The sequence below is a fragment of the Hippocampus zosterae genome, chromosome 18 (genome assembly GCF_025434085.1).
Source record: "Hippocampus zosterae strain Florida chromosome 18, ASM2543408v3, whole genome shotgun sequence".
Taxonomy (NCBI): domain Eukaryota; kingdom Metazoa; phylum Chordata; class Actinopteri; order Syngnathiformes; family Syngnathidae; genus Hippocampus; species Hippocampus zosterae.
Genome location: NC_067468.1, coordinates 15,726,256 through 15,742,520, shown reverse-complemented (window position 1 = coordinate 15,742,520; position 16,265 = coordinate 15,726,256). Strand labels below are relative to the sequence as shown.

General features: G+C 49.4%; 1 protein-coding gene across 12 annotated transcripts in view; it reads right to left on the bottom strand.

Annotated features, from left to right (window-relative positions):
- cacna1bb (calcium channel, voltage-dependent, N type, alpha 1B subunit, b) overlaps positions 1 to 16,265 on the bottom strand; it is a 54,489-nt gene that overhangs the window by 11,985 nt on the left and 26,239 nt on the right. For 4 of the 12 annotated variants that reach the window (XM_052051052.1, XM_052051053.1, XM_052051057.1 and 1 more), the window contains exons 14-33: positions 14,432 to 14,504; positions 14,031 to 14,148; positions 13,861 to 13,928; positions 13,680 to 13,786; positions 12,481 to 12,543; positions 12,088 to 12,129; positions 10,433 to 11,143; positions 10,074 to 10,258; positions 9,839 to 9,968; positions 8,745 to 8,874; positions 8,568 to 8,627; positions 8,354 to 8,460; positions 7,968 to 7,979; positions 4,952 to 5,048; positions 4,540 to 4,700; positions 3,994 to 4,143; positions 3,267 to 3,468; positions 2,960 to 3,124; positions 1,864 to 1,974; positions 1,252 to 1,335 (exon numbers count right to left, since the gene is read on the bottom strand). In XM_052051052.1, coding sequence (XP_051907012.1) covers positions 1,252 to 1,335; positions 1,864 to 1,974; positions 2,960 to 3,124; positions 3,267 to 3,468; positions 3,994 to 4,143; positions 4,540 to 4,700; positions 4,952 to 5,048; positions 7,968 to 7,979; positions 8,354 to 8,460; positions 8,568 to 8,627; positions 8,745 to 8,874; positions 9,839 to 9,968; positions 10,074 to 10,258; positions 10,433 to 11,143; positions 12,088 to 12,129; positions 12,481 to 12,543; positions 13,680 to 13,786; positions 13,861 to 13,928; positions 14,031 to 14,148; positions 14,432 to 14,504 — 2,776 coding nt within the window. The remainder of the gene's footprint in view (positions 1 to 1,251; positions 1,336 to 1,863; positions 1,975 to 2,959; positions 3,125 to 3,266; positions 3,469 to 3,993; positions 4,144 to 4,539; positions 4,701 to 4,951; positions 5,049 to 7,967; positions 7,980 to 8,353; positions 8,461 to 8,567; positions 8,628 to 8,744; positions 8,875 to 9,838; positions 9,969 to 10,073; positions 10,259 to 10,432; positions 11,144 to 12,087; positions 12,130 to 12,480; positions 12,544 to 13,679; positions 13,787 to 13,860; positions 13,929 to 14,030; positions 14,149 to 14,431; positions 14,505 to 16,265) is intronic. The other 8 variants (XM_052051055.1, XM_052051056.1, XM_052051063.1 and 5 more) reach the window with 6 other exon arrangements.

Genomic DNA, 16,265 nt, shown 5'->3' with positions numbered 1-16,265 from the left:
GTGCGCGTAACCTTCCAGCGACTGAGAACAAAACACAGCAAATAAGATATCAACGGGACAATCGTCGATCCGGAGTAACCGTGGAAATGACTCAAACCCCGTTGACCTCGTTACTAGTATCATAGTACCATGGAGAGATTATTTTAACTCATCTAATGAGTAATATAATAAAAATTTGTCAACTGGTCACAAAAAAAAAATGGCTGTCGCAATTGGAGAAAAATGGCTGGCATTAAATGAGTCTTCACTGCTTCGTTTACCGCCACACTCAAAACTCAAAACTCAAAAATTCAACATTCACTCAGCTGGGATTTTACAACAATAATAACAATTATTATTATTATGACATAACTTTTCACGCCAAAATTCAACATCATTCCCAAGTCAAGAGTAAAGCAGAAAGAGACGATCAGACAACACCAAATCTTATTTTAGCAGTCTCCTTTAATATTAAGGCTCACTGGTGACAAATTGGGATCCAAGGCGTTGTCACCGTTCTCAAGTCTCAGCAACGTCTCACATTGGAAAAGAAAAAACCAAGCAAGCCACCGTGAAAAAAAAAAAACAACGAAAGAATCAGCAGGCGACAAGAAAAGCCACTTACCGTCTGTGTCGGTTGCGACATGGGGGTGGGGGGGAGAGGCAGAGTGAGGGCACAGGCGCCAGGAAAGGCAGAGCAGATGATGGAGAGAGTGACAAGAGAAACAGCGAACGGCACGTGAGAGAAAAGAGACAGAGCACAGAGCCACAATCACATGATGAGAAAAGCGCACAAAGATAGAAAGTCCACCCGCCGCACGGAACCCGCGCCACAATAACCCGCCCCCGCGTCCGTTCCATCAATCGCCCCGTGACGAGCCTCGCCTCTCATGCGATCGCCTTTTCAGACCGAAGAAATTGTCGCGCGGTCGTAAATGCATGACGCTTGCTTACATTTGCGCGACTTTTATGATTTATTTTTATCTTTTCAACATTAAAGGCACCGAAAATGAGGAATTAAAAGGCGGGACGGTTCCAAGTGACGGAAAGCCACGCCCTTTCAGCTTTGTTCGGCCTCGTGTACGGAAACGAGAAAACCGTTTGGGTCGGGCCATTGTCATGTTGACCACTTCAACCGACATGTCATCAATCTGGAACTCAATTATTCGTCATTAATCGCATGTGGTTATGCGAACTAAAGTGCTGCGCTTGCTAGCATACGCTAGCATACGCTAGCATAAGCCGCACGCTCCCGTTGAGGGTTAGCCTTACCTTAATCTCTGTCACCAGGATGTCTGTTATGCTTCCCAGCACTGTCACAAAGTCAAACACATTCCAGGCTGCCTTCAGGTAATTCTTGAATAAAATAAAAATAAAAATATTGTGAGTGAAAAATAGTCCGAATCTGACAGCTCCCAACCGAAATCCTCGCGAATCTCTTCATAAGACACGCATTAGGTTTCGTTCGGGAGTCATTAGAACCAAATGGTCGACTTTAACATGGCAGTGTCGAGCAAATGCTGGATAAAAGTAGAGCCTGGCGTCATACTTTGCGGATCCAATTCCTACAGGTCGACAACGACGCAACCGATGTGTAAGAAAAGCAAATGAGGTACATGGAACCGCACCCCATGCACAGCAGATGGCGCCGCGTGGAAATGCCAAGCGTTGTGGCCTTGGTTGTTGGTCTGGCTAATTGGACATCTCCGTCTTGAACGTGAGACCAAAAAGTTGTACTTTGCGACCGTTTCCTAATTTGCTCGGCTTTCTTAAGATTCACCAGTCGAGGCTGAGCTGATGATTCTCTGGGATTGCGTTTACAGAGTTGGACCGGAGAAAAATATTAGTTAAAAACAAAAGTAGTAAAAAAAAATAGTCACTCACCAGTGGACCAAAGGCAATAATCTTAAGGATGCACTCGAGAGTGAACAGGGCAGTGAAGACGATGTTCAAGTATTTCAGCATGGACTCGTAGAGATCCGGCGCGCCGTAAAACTGGGGGAGGAAAGGCCAAAGTCAAAAACCATTTGGGGGAACGACTCGCGTGTGTACAATCTGTGACGTTCCAATGTGACAAATGTACGTTGCGATGAGTGCACTGGCCAGTTGTGATGCCTCATCTCAAGGCTGCGAAATGTATGATGGTTGGCGTACAAGCTAAAGCGTGATAATGGCACGCCATCACACGAGAAAAATTCAACAGAGAAGAGGCGCTATTTCTGTTGCAAAAAAAAAAAAAAATATCGAAAAAAATCGACATCTCGGTAAAACATTCATTCATTCATTCATTCATTCATCTTACGAGCCGCTTGATCCTCACTAGGGACGCGGGGGGTGCTGGAGCCTATCCCAGCTGTCTCCGGGCAGTAGGCGGGGGACACCCTGAACCGGTTGCCAGCCAATCGCAGGGCACACGGAGACGAACAACCATTTGCACTCACACTCACACCTAGGGACAATTTAAAGCGTCCAATCAGCCTGCCACGCATGTTTTCGGAATGTGGGAGGAAACCGGAGCACCCGGAGAAAACCCACGCAGGCCCGGGGAGAACATGCAAACTCCACACAGGGAGGCCGGAGCTGGAATCGAACCCGGTACCTCTGCACTGTGAAGCCCACGTGCTAACCACTGGACTTCTCGGTAAAACATTCCCACGTTATTTCTTATTCTCAAATTTCCAAGAAAATAATGAGGAAAAAGATCACGCCAAAATGTCTTTGGGATGAAAATGAAAATGTGCCCCCTCCCCCCCTTCCTGATTTCTAAGCTTTTTGTTGATCAAACCAATTTTCATCTCACACAAAGACCACCCAAGGAAATGCAGTTCCCTAAATCCCCCAACGACCTGTCGCCGTGTGAAAAAGTAATTGCGTGACTACAATCTTTTACAAATACATCGTTGGGGGGGGGTCAGCTCTCCTCTTCAAATTGCGCGATGTGGGGCCTTCTCTCTCGGAGGGAATATGCGCCGTCACTCACCTTCATCATCAGCACCACGGTGTTGAGGGCAATCAAAGTCATGATGGCGTATTCGAACGGAGGCGACACCACAAATTTCCACATCTTATACTGGAAGGATTGCTTGTTTTCCGGCATGTATCGAGTCAGCGGCTTGGCATTTATGGCAAAGTCAATGCAAGCCCTCTGTTTGGCAAGGAGGGAATACACAAACAAAGCCTCGTTTGACAAATTCGGACACGGTGCATTGAGCAAAACGTAATCGAAATAAAAACATCAAACGTTCTCCTAATTGCACGCAGGCGAGCAGATCCCAAAACCTTGGTACCTCATTCTTTTCCAGGCTACACTCCGACATGGCTTTGTCTCCCTGCTCTTGAAAGGTGATGATGATCAAAGCCACAAATATGTTGACGAAGAAGAAAGGGAACACCACAAAGTAGACCACGTAGAAGATGGACGTCTCCATGCGGAAACCCGGGCTGGGGCCTTGGTCCTCGTAGGTGGCGTCCACCGAGTGCTTCAGCACCCTGAAAGGGAATTTTCCACTGATGATTTCCAAACAGCAGCTGTGTAGAAATATCGCCGGAGATCGCTTGCTTTCTAGAGTAGATCTTTGGTCAAGTCAGATTTTTACATAAAATTAAAAAAAAAATGTATTCCCGGAAAGAAAGTTGATCTTTTCTCCCGGTCTGAAACGATTGCGCTGCCAGCGCCTGTTAAGGAGAGCGCGACTCCAGGTGACAAGCGTAATTAGCTAAATGAATTACTTCTCCGCCATGTAACTAAAATCAACAAATGGGCTCAAGACCCCCCCCTGGAGGTGTTTCCTGGCAGTGGCGATGATTATGATAAATGGATTAATTTCCGCACGGGCTGCTCGATTGACACGAGACGTTTACACAATGAGCAATCGATTGAGGAATGAAGAAATACGGTGGACTTCATTTCGCCTTTTCACCGCGCGGCTTTTCATTTTTTTGGGATCGACGCGTTCTACTTTTGAGTCTCGATCGTGAACGACGGCGATGAGTGTGACGATCGTCCCAACTCACAGAGGCCACCCCTCCCCGGTGGAGACGGTGAACAGCGTTAAGAAGGCCCACAGAACGTTGTCGTAGTGGAACTCGTATTTCTTCCACTCTCTCGGCTGCGCTTCCACATCGCGGCCGCGTTCCACTTTGTCGTAATCCAGGAACTGACCCCTTTGAGAAATGGGAGTGGGGAGAGTGGGGCGGGGGGGAAACCTTTTGTTGAGTATCCATCCATCCATCCATCCATCCATCCATCCATTATCCGCTTATCCGGGGCCGGGTCGCGGGGGCAACAGCTTTAGCAGGGAAGCCCAGACTTCCCTCTCCCTAGCTACTTCTTCCAGCTCTCCCCGGGGGTTCCCGAGTCGTCCCCAGGCAAGCTGGTTGACATAGTCTCTCCAGCGTGCCCTGGGTCTTCCTCGGGGTCTCCTCCCGGTGGGACATGACCGGAACACCTCACCGGGGAGGCGCTCAGGAGGCATCCTAATCAGATGCCCAAGCCACCTCATCTGGCTCCTCTCTGTTGAGTATCCCCCCCCGCAAAACAAGAAACGCCAAAAACCGTACCTGCAGTCTTTCTCGAGACCCTTGGACTCATCCGTGCAGTAGAAGAATTTGCCCTTAAAAAGCTGCACGGCGATAACGGCAAAGATGAACATGAAGAGGATGTAGACGATGAGGATGTTGAGAACGTTCTTCAGGGAATTCACCACGCAGTCGAACACGGCCTGGAAAACACACGACGCCAATGACGTACGCCTCCTGATGTTAGCATAACAATAACCGAAGTTATGCTGCTCCATACGCCGTTAGCATCGTTGCTAATTGCAAATGTGACATGCTAGCATTTGCCGCTTTCATCCAGCGGCTGCCGGCTAGCCATTAGCGACGAAGCGCACTCACATCTGCACAAAAAGTGTCGCCGGCGTGCGTTTTGTCCCGAATGAGCTTGATGAGTTGCGGGTTGAATGACCCTTACCTTGAGTTTGGGAAGACGTTTAATGGTTTTGAGTGGTCGCAAGACTCTGAGGACCCTCAGGGACTTGATGGTGTTGATGTCCTTGCCTTTTGTCCCTCTGTGGAGATTTGAGACGACGGTAAATTTGTGAGACGCAGAGTAGCGCTTTCCCCTTCAAGCCTTTAAACCTTTCTAAACGCCTGCGTTCCTCTTAAGAGTAGCAGACGGGCGGCGCATCGAAATAAACGCTCCGCATAAGAAGAGAGATCTGCTCGTGATCGGTTAGTCGTGAAATACACTTGCGTGAGGCTTACGTAACGTTATTCTACAGCAAACGGGAGAACGGTTTCAAGTAAAGCGGATGACACCAGGCAAAATTTGTCTTGGAAATGAGCCATGGCGTCATCACGCTAGCGGTTATTTTGTTCAGATTGCAAAAAAAAATGTCGGGGGTTGTCACACTCGGCGTTCAGATCAGACTTTGTCGCCGCTTGCTCAGAAATGATTTGCTCAGATTAGACATTCCTACCATTTTCGCCGCCAAAAATGACTGATGGAATATTGACGCTCCCGCGGTCGCCTTCAACTTTCTTTCTGTAGAATAACATTTTAAATGTCTAAAAAAACAAAAACAACAACACCAAAAGGAGTTTATCGGCAAAGAATCAACCTCTTGTCGAGGTCAAAGCTTCTTTGCAGGAACCACTACGGTGAGGCTCCTTTCATGTACGAAGGATCCAGAGGGGGATTGCGTACACACCGATGTCGGACGGCGGGGGGGGGGGGGGGGGGGGGGGTTGAATTTAAACAATACCCGCTTGATGGAATTGTGTTTTCATCTGACATTACCAGAAGGCAAATCCAACATGAGACGAAAGGTAGAACTACTGCATGTACAACCAGTCTCGATACAATGGCGACCACGACGTGATTCACGAGTGGTCGTCCAACTGTAAGTAATTGAACCCCCCTAAGGCAATACCTTGACTCCCTGCAGGACTTTGACAATAATCCTACCAAGGGCACTAGGTTAACCCTCAAACGAAGACGAGCGCGGCGACCTGGTTTTACGGTCCCGTTTAAGGCCTCGTCCAAAGGTACCGTGGGCTCAACTAAAAGGAGATGTGTGGTCTCAGAAAAGGACATGCAGCGCTCATGCTCACGTGACTCGACAACATGCAAGATTTTAAAAAAGACAATGCCAGCTCTTGTTCTTGAAGGACCTTAACACGTGGAGATGGAAACAAGTGTCTAGCTAGCTTTCAGAAGGTGGGGCAGCGTTCGCTAGAAGAATTTAGGATCCGGGCGCGTTTAAGGTCGGGACGTTCCGGAAGACTCGACAGCCTCTCAAGAGTGGGAGTCTTCCCGAGTCCATTTCTCCTGTCAGAAGCTTTCATGTACTCGACCAAGATCGAAGTTGGGTATGCAAGTTTTTCATCGTCGTCATGCTCAGTCTGGTCGAAACGATTCGTCCAATGAACTGCACGTTGACCTTCTGAAAGCCAAGAAAAGGAGCTCCCGATATTGTCTTCTTGTCTCGATGTCCGAACATTTTGGGACAGGGAGCTAATTTCTACTCGACAAGGGAAGAGGGATACACGGTCATATCCCAAGGACCTTGGGATGGGAGGCCAAAACCCCCCCCTAAAAATTACATCTGAAGAGATGGGCAAGAGAAGCATTCTGTGGCTTCACTTGGAGGAAAGAAGGGGAAGGAGTGCGGACGGGCAATAAGGTAGATAAGGACCGTTCCCACCTGGCCACGCTTTGTTGCGATCTGATGAGAAAAAGCAATGATAAGCAGACAAACACACATAACGACCAATTAACACCACAACTCCCCAAAAGCAGCGCAAATGGATGAAAGGAAATACAGCCGAGCCAAATCATCGACTTTAGAAAGAGATGGCGCTGGGTATTCAAACGATGACGTTGAAGAAGGACAACGGATGACAAGTTCTCCTCTGAGTGGATGGAAAGGCAAATGAGGGACTTTTCACACTCATGTCGGGTTGAAATGGTGACAAAAAGGGGCGGGGGCTGTGGGGTGTTGGTGTTGACCCGAATTAACACAGAAAGGAGGTGGTGAAGGAATAGCAGGTGGCTCAATCGGATTTTACGATGTCCGGTGAGCCGACATTTCCGCTTCAGTACCGGCCAATTGTAAACCACATCTGAAAAGACGGTGAGAAACGTCTTTGGGAGCCAATGAGTTTGAATCATAAATGGAATGCTATCTTTGTATCTTCCAATACAGAGAAAAGTTCTCCAATATATGAACCGATTTTTTTGTAGGAATGGCACCGACTAGAACCTTTTATAACTAACCTTGTGGCCCCCTAACAAATGTCTTTTTTGGTCATTTTGTCTGAGTACGTGGCGTTTGCATCCGCAACGTATTTCGCCAAACGGGTTGACGTAAACGTGGCTGATCGCAGTTTTGGATGTGATGACGATGGTCGTGAAGTCATCCGATCACCAAAGTCTTGCAATGCGTACGCAGCCCGTCGAGACTTGATGAGGTCAACGAGGATGAAAAGCTGCAACGGAAGGCGGGCGGGGTGGTGATGGGCTGACAAAGAGGAAATGTTTGCGTCTGATAACCTGCCTGAGTGAATTAGAGAATTGCTAATGGTCCTGTGTGAGGGCGGGGCCAGTGCGTGAGTCGTCAGGGAGATTCTGACAAACGCTCAAATTTGGATTTGATGTTTCCATTGTTACATAGACGAACTAAAAAAGGACGGAAGTGGGTGTTTGTCCGTCCCTTTAATTGACGTTGGGAGGCCAAATAAGGCAAGAGTGGAGCCAAACACTGAATTTTCTTAATAGTGTGTAAATGATAATACACACACACACTTTTATGCCAGTATCTCTGGTCGTTACTGATCCGAGTTAGACGGAAACATTCATACGGCTGTGAGCTCGCGGAAAATAAACGGATTCAGTTTTCGCGAATGAGGGGCAGGAAGGAGAGAACAGAAGACCCAAAAAGGACAGACAAGCACAGACGGAAAGACTGAAAGTTCAGGATTTTTACCCCATTAGGCTCCTGAAAGCAATCCAAGGCAGAAACCGAGGACGGGAGGGAAAAATGTAGGGGAGGGGGGGGGGACAAATACGCAGAATCAGCAACATATAAAAGACAGAGAAGCATCAACTTTTAGTTGGAAAAGCAGAGTGACAGAAAGCAGAAAAGGATCACAGAAATGAGAATCTGGAAGGAATATTACGCCACGTGAAAACAAATTCGGATATGGACAAGCTGAAAGAAAAGAGTTAAAGACACGAAGATATCAGATGTGAACTCGTCGAGGTATATAAAGATATGGTGTGTGTGAGTGTGTGTGTGTGTGTGTAACACATTGTCGAGTCTTAGCATATATATGGAAAGGCAGGTGAAAAGCATTAAAGAGGACGACTTACGAGCAGGCAAATGCCACAAGAGCGCCACTGACCACAATGAAGTCAAGAATGTTCCATAGATCACGAAAATAGGAACCGGGGTGGAGGAGCAGTCCTAAGTCAATCATCTTGAGAATAAACAAAAAAAAAATGGGGCAGTTATTTCATCATTTTAGATAATCGAACTCACCCAAGACTTTTATTTTTGTTGCTTTTATTCGGACTGCCGTATTACCTTAATCACCATCTCAAAAGTAAACACTCCGGTGAAGACGTAATCCAGGTACTTGAGCACCTGCGAAACAGAGTCGGAAAAGATATGCCGTAAAAAGGTGCAGCGCGAGACGAGCACGGTTTATGCGAAAAGGTCGGCGCTGCACGACCTCCCGACGGCGGCGGCGACGCGACTCACGTTGTTTCGCGGCGCGTTCGATTGCACGGGATCCTCGGCCGCCAGGGCGATGCTGCTCATGGTGATGACCATCAGGATGCACATTTCAAAATAGCGCAGGTTGACCACGTAGTGACACAGCCGCCGCACCCTGCCACGGCACGCGCGGGGAAATTGCGCCTGGTTTTACGCTTGCGTTCAGAATCCAACATTCATTCATTCATCTTCCAAGCCGCTTGATCCTCACTAGGGTCGTGGGGGGTGCTGGAGCCTATCCCAGCCGTCTTCGGGCAGTAGGCGGGGGACACCCTGAATCGGTTGCCAGCCAATCGCAGGGCACACAGAAACAAACAACCATTCGCACTCACACTCGCACCTAGGGACAATTTAGAGTCTTCAATCAGCCTGCCACGCATGTTTTCGGAATGTGGGAGGAAACCGAAGCACCCGGAGAAAACCCACGCAGGCCCGGGGAGAACATGCAAACTCCACACAGGGAGGCCGGAGCTGGAATCGAACCCGGTACCTCTGCACTCTGAAGCCGACGAGCTAACCACTGGACTACCGGGCCGTCCGCAGAATCCAACAAATAAACAAAAAGTTGACGAGTCATCGATTTTTGGGTGTCGTAATGGCCTTCCGAGGAAAAAACGTAACTCCAAAAAAAATGAGTTTTGATCTATGGACATTCAGTTTAACACCTCTTCAAAAATGTGACCTCTTGGCGGCCTGGTAGTCCAGTGGTTAGCACGTCGGCTTCACAGTGCAGGGGTACCGGGTTCGATTCCAGCTCCGGCCTCCCTGTGTGGAGTTTGCATGTTCTCCCCGGGCTTGCGTGGGTTTTCTCCGGGTGCTCCGGTTTCCTCCCACATTCCAAAAACATGCGTGGCAGGCTGATTGGATGCTCTAGATTGTCCCTAGGTGTGAGTGCGAATGGTTGTTCGTCTCTGTGTGCCCTGCGATTGGCTGGCAACCGATTCAGGGTGTCCCCCCCGCCTACTGCCCGAAGACGGCTGGGATAGGCTCCAGCACCCCCCGCCACCCTAGTGAGGATCAAGCGGTTTGGAAAAATGGATGGATGGTTTTTTTTTTGGGGGGGGGGGGCAACGACTTACGGGTTTGTTTGTCCAAAGATGAACATGGAACTATAGGGGAGGATCTGCCGAGGCCCACCGGCGGCATCGTCATCTTCCAGAGCTTTCTTCTCCTCGCTGATGCCAAAATTGCCGCTCTCGATGTTGTTCACTGGCGCGGAAAAAAAAAAAAAAAAAAAAAAGATGCGCATTCACGTATTTGCCCTCAAAGGCCTTCATATTCCCACGACGCCAATCACTTGAAGCGTCCGCTCACTGGGTATCACGGTGGTCTCTCCGCGGGGGGCGGTTAGGGTGACGGGGATGCGGATGGCGTTGCTGTTCAGGCCGGCCTGGCTGGCCCGGGTGGAATTTTTTTGGTTGTCGGCGTCTTCTTGCTCGTCTCCGAGACTCGGAGGACTCGTGGCGAGAGCGTCCTCCTCGCCGTCGGAACGCAGCTCCCTGCGGAAAGAATCGGGGGGGGGGGGGGGGGGTGTTTCGGCGCGATTGGATTCAGCCGCCGTTTGTTGACTTTTGGCCGTTTTTCAGCTTTCCAGCCCACAAGTCACACCGAACGCACCGGTGCGCGAAGCAAGATCGTGATTAAAAATCCTCCATTTTGACGAAAAATCTTACCTGTGATTTTTCTTGCCTTTTTGTCTTTCGTCGGCATCCGCCGTCGACTGCGCTCGGACCAACCGAGAGCAACGCGCTTTTCTGTCTCCGTCGCCCTCGCCTCCTCTTGCGCGGCCCCGGCGCTCTCCGTGGGCCCCGTTCGCCAACGCTCCGTTGCCCTCTTTTCGGTGCGAGTGGTGGTGGCGATGCCCCCCCCTTTCCTCGCCCCCCGCCCGTACGTCGGAGCTCTCCTCTTCCGGCGAGCCGGCGTGATGGTGCCGCCGGCGCCTCTGCCCCTCGTCCCGACCGTGGCCGCCCTCCCCTCGTCTCTCCTTGGCCTGAGCGCCGTTGCTCCGGCTGTGATGGGCGTGATGCCTCGCCGCGCGGTCGCCGCCGCCGCCGCCGCCGCCGTCCCTGCCCTCGCCGTTCTTGTCCCGATGGCGATGGTGCTTCCTGGCGTGCGGGTGGACGTCGCCTCCCGCGCCGTCTTGTCGTCCTTCCTCGGGAGGTTTGTTAGCCGGGTCGCTGTTCCTGGACTCGACCACCAGGGGTCTGTCCAGGTGAGTCTTCATGTCGGGATGCAGATGGAGGACGGAGGATAGTCGTAGGCGCTCCTCGGGGTCCAGCTCGTTAAATAAAGCCTCGCTGCTCGCTCTTATGTTGTGTCGCCTCAGCTGGTTGGTCCTCTGCTCCCACACCGACATGCTCTTTGACGGCCGTTGCTGTTCCTTGCTAAGACACACATACACACACCAAAAAAATATTTATATCCGCATGTAAACGTTCCACGGTGTCATTGAAGGCTTTTTCAGTACAAGCTGTTTGAACAGATTTTTCCGGTTCAAACCTAGGCGGATCGGCTTCTATCACTGATGTCCCATTCATAATTGGCAGTATCAACAGCGACCCCCCCCCCCAAATTTAAGAGCGTGTCTCAAAATGATCAGGGATGCAGAGCACAAATGTCCATCACGATAGCTTTGACTCACCATGCTGATGTTCATTTGCATGAAACGTGACCACAGGACTGTTCAAAGTTTCGGCTTTGCAGAAAAGTACGTCAAACCAGAATGCGGTGAAATGAGATATCATATCATGACACCTTTCCCCCCCCTCCCCCCCCAAACTACAGGACAGTATATGCATGTACCCAGGATGCCATCGTCACGAATGCGCCTCTACTTTAGGGGGGGGGTGGCTGACGTTTTCGTTTTCAGCAGCGATGTAGCTAGCCACGCCCTCTTTCTTGATAAACAAGGTGTACTCAAGAAAACACTCTCTGATCGCCATTCCGCCTGCCCAGCGAGATCTGCAGTCTTGTACAAAAACAGGATTGACTACCCGAGGGTCAAATTGAACGATGTCAACATCCAGCATTGTTTTGTTTTGCCTTTGATCCGGTATGATTTCATTTTTGGGAATCCGCCGCTTATCCTTTTGCAGACATGGCATGCCTGTATCCCCCAAATCTATGACGCTCATGAGTGAAGAAGACACAAATGGGTGAAAAATGACTTTTTATATTCGGTGCTTTTCATGTTTTCTTATTTCCATCTAAAAAAAATAATAATAATATAAAAATAATAATTAATGCTGATGGTATGCGATGTCTCTATGATTTATTTACATGGTAATTTATTGCTTAGTTAAGTTTGCTCCATCCGGTTCACCTGTACCTCGAGAATCGTCGGGCAGGGGTGGAGTAGAGACTATAACTCCTAAGAGACAGACAGAAGACACACACACACACGGACAGACAGAAGACACAAAGGAAAAGTTTGCACACGCACGGACGTGAGCCACGCCCACGAGAGGGACGTGACGCGGACAAAGACGTCTTTTTGAGAAGGGAGGAAATGATTCTTCCCGTGAGATGCATTGAAGCGTTTGAGTCACGTGAAAGAAGTCATTTCAGGAGCGTAGTAACGTGTTCGGGCACCAGAAGAGACGTAAGCTCCATTATTTAGGCAGTCATCAAGACTGAATGGGGAGGACAGAGAGGAGAAGGGGGTGTGTGTGGGGGGGCAAGGGGGGGGGGGGGAATATTGTAACAGAGAGCGATAACTCACAGTGACTGAATGCTGTTGATGGACGACCTGCGAGAGATTGCATCTCGATTTTGCTTTACAAAACTGCACATGCAGAACAAAAAAAACAAAAAGAAAATTGAGAAACAAATACGAAGGGAAAAGGTGGAACCTCAAATCTGTCCCACCTGTTCCCTTCTAATTGACCTCCAAGGCGCACATCTGTGCAACTACTTTGCAAAACACCAGCACATCATTTGTAAGCAGACGATTTTTGAGGGGGAGGGAGAAACTGAACCTGAAATGTAGTCAAGAGTTTCACTCCAAAGACATTTTTTTTTTAATTTCAATTTGTAACACGAACAATTTGAATGGTTTGTCAGCACTTCCGATTTGAATTTTGGTCCAGAAAATGCCTACGGCGTGAAACCCCGACACAAACGCTACATTTCAAACACAAACACTTGCTTATGAGCCAGCTCGCCAATATGCCGCCAGCACTAGCCAACTAGTTGGAGAGCGGCGCGGGATGCTAATGCGCAAGAAAATAATGGTGATGGCGGGAGAGATGAGGCAGCTTGCCAGCGTTTTGTCCAGTTGAGCAAATTCAGGACACACTGTGGGCCAAACAGCAGAAAAGCTCCATGTTTTCCAATATTTTAATAAAATTTTGACTGGCCCCCCTTTACCGGGTCTTCAAATCACGCGATAAGTCTACAGGGCCGCCCACGGACTACTGCGTCTTCCTGAGACTCCGCCTTTTTATGGATTTAAAAAAGAAAAAAAAGTGACACAGTCCAAAATATTGTTTGTGGAGCCAATTTTTGTTGTCATGAGCAAATTTCGCACGGCCAGCCTATAGTAATTAAAAAAAAAAAACGGACAACATTGTAATCTCGTTCAACAAAAACTCTTTTTAAAAATATTTTTTTACGGGTCTGTATTCCAATCGCGTTTTTTTGTTGTTTTTTCTGCGCAACAAAATGAGACAAACTGGCAAGTACGACATTAACTCATTCGCTGCCATTGACGGCTATTGACGTCCAAAATGCTTTTTCACCGCGGCGGCGGCAAATGAGTTAATTCTCTGTAATTAAAAGGCGGAGAACATGAGAGGAAACACAAACTCGCACGGAATATTAAATGGAGGAAGAGGCTGACAAAACAGGCCATGATAAAAGAATGCGGGTTTGCGTAAGCGAATGATCGTAAACGACGAAGGGGAAGCATGGGAAACTTACGCGGCTATCGAGATGTTGGCCGCTGACATGGGACTGACTTCCTTCACCTCCAGCGCCTTCTGCAGAGCAAGCTTCTTATTGGCCGCTTCCTCCTGCTCTTCTTCATCCTTTCGCCCAAATCGGGTTGAATTACTGCCACGCGGCCGCATGCGTCGCCTTGCAATAGAACGGCGCCGCTTACCTTTGTGAGCTCCTGCGCATTTGCAAGATTGTCAACGGCGATAGCCAAGAAGACATTCAGTAGGGTGTCTGGGGAGCGACGCGACTCAGGAGAAACAAACGTACTCGCTGATCAATACGCGCGTGAAAAACACATTTATGGGAAGGCGTATTTTTCGTAAGAGAGGATACAGTTTCCAAAAAGTGTCAGGACGATGAAGTAGACGGAAGAGAACATTCCGCGGCGGACGCCTCCTTGCGACTCGATGCCGTGGTACATCACGGCGTTCCAGTCCTCCCCGGTTAAAATCTGCGTGAGACGAGAGAGTTCCGATGACGTACTGCGCGGAACCGAAATGAGTTGGTGGGCAGCGTCGGGGGCTTTGCTAACACGGACTAATTAAGGGATTAAAAGTGAGCTTGTCAGGAGGCACCGAGCAATCATTTCTTCTTATTAAAGTGACTGATAATCATCTTCCATACCGTCACGTTTTTCTCATTTTCAAGATGAACCGCGTGTGGGGGCGGAGTCTTTACCGTGTGTGGGGGCGGAGTCTATTTTTTTTTTTCCGCTTATATTCGGGCTGTCCCACCTGAAACACAGTGAGGATGGCCGCCGGGAAGGTGTCGAAGTTTGTCGTTGGCGTTTCGTCCTCAAAGTTGAATCTAAATCGGAGCAGGAAGAGAACACGTATCACGAGGGAGCAACTCAACTAGCATCGCACAAAGTCCAGCCGAGGCCAAACAAACGATCGGAAACGTGTTTTTAAAGGTTTGGCTCACTAATGACAAAAAGAGCATTCATTCATTCATCTTCCGAACCACTTGATCCTCACTAGGGTCGCGGGGGGTGCTGGAGCCTATCCCAGCCGTCTTTGGGCAGTAGGCGGGGGACACCCTGAATCGGTTGCCAGCCAATCGCAGGGCACACAGAAACGAACAACAATCCACGCTCACACTCACACCCAGGGACAATTTAGAGCGTCCAATCAGCCTGCCACGCATGTTTTTGTAATGTGGGAGGAAACCGGAGCACCCGGAGAAAACCCACGCAGGCCCGGGGAGAACATGCAAACTCCACACAGGGAGGCCGCAGCTGGAATCGAACCCGGTACCTCTGCACTGTGAAGCCGACGTGCTAACCACTGGACTACCGGGCCGCCCACAAAAAGAGCAATGGCGATATAAAATGTCCTGTATCGTGATTGATTTTTGATTTTTTTCTGTAGTACGAGACAGTCAAATGCTTCTAAATAGCTGCGTGTTGCGGTCGTCTATAAAAACGAGGAGAGGATGTGGTGCACTTTGTTACCGCCAGACCACTCGGGCCATTAGCGCCATATTGCGGCCCGCCTTCTTCCTCTCCAAGATCATGTCATAAAAACACGTCGGGATGTGTTGTGTGTGTGTGTGTTGAGTGCAGATCTAGACGCGCCAACGACGTTCCGTCTCGTTTTTGTCGACATGCTAGGAAACACTGTACACACACACACACACACACACACTTGGAGAACAGTGGCAAATCCAAGCACCGAAGTTCAACCGTGATCGGCTTTTGCTCTCGAGCGCATTGTACACGCATTGCATGAAGGAAATGAGGGGGGGTAAGGGGGGGGTGAATTAGAGGAAAGTGGGGAAGGGCATCGAGTGTAATTCAATAAGCTTTGCCTCCCTCGGGATGGCATCGTGTTGTCTCTGCGCACGCTCTCTTCGCCTTTCGCCATGGTCGCCGCCGCCCGCGTGATCACGGCATCCCTCCGCCACAAAAAAAGGACAAAATCCGACTTCAACGGACAGTTAGGACGACGGAAAAAATCGTCGGCACCGCCCTACCCACTCTTGAGGACTTGCACACTGCAAGAATCAAGACAAGGGCACGGAAAATCCTCCGGGATCCCCCGCATCCTGCCCACCACCTTTTTCAGCCACTCCCCTCTGGCAGACGCTACAGATCCATGCGCACCAAATCCAGTAGACACTTAAACAGCTTCTTCCCTCTAGCCATTAACTCCTTAAACAGTCACTGACGTAGTCACTCTTCTTGCACCACTTTGTGGTGCTACAAAACTAATCGTTACTCTAAAATGGTGCAATGATTTTGTTGTTTACGATGATACTAGTGCAGCGTGTTATACCGGAGACAAATTCCTTGTGTGTTCTACATACTTGGCCAATAAAGATGATTCTGATTCTGATTCTGATCACACTGGCGTCCTCGGTCCGTGTCTTCCCGACACTTTCTCGCCTGGCTAATGCCCCCCACCCCCCGCCACTGCCTCTCCCGCTTTCTTGCGGATCAGCGGGTCCACTGCGGGTGGTCGCTTGCTGCGCTTGTCAGTTGTGACCTCTGTTTCCCACCACAATGGGGATCGGGGGCGCTCATCCAGACGGCACCCGCAGAGACTTCATTAAATCGACTCGAGAAGT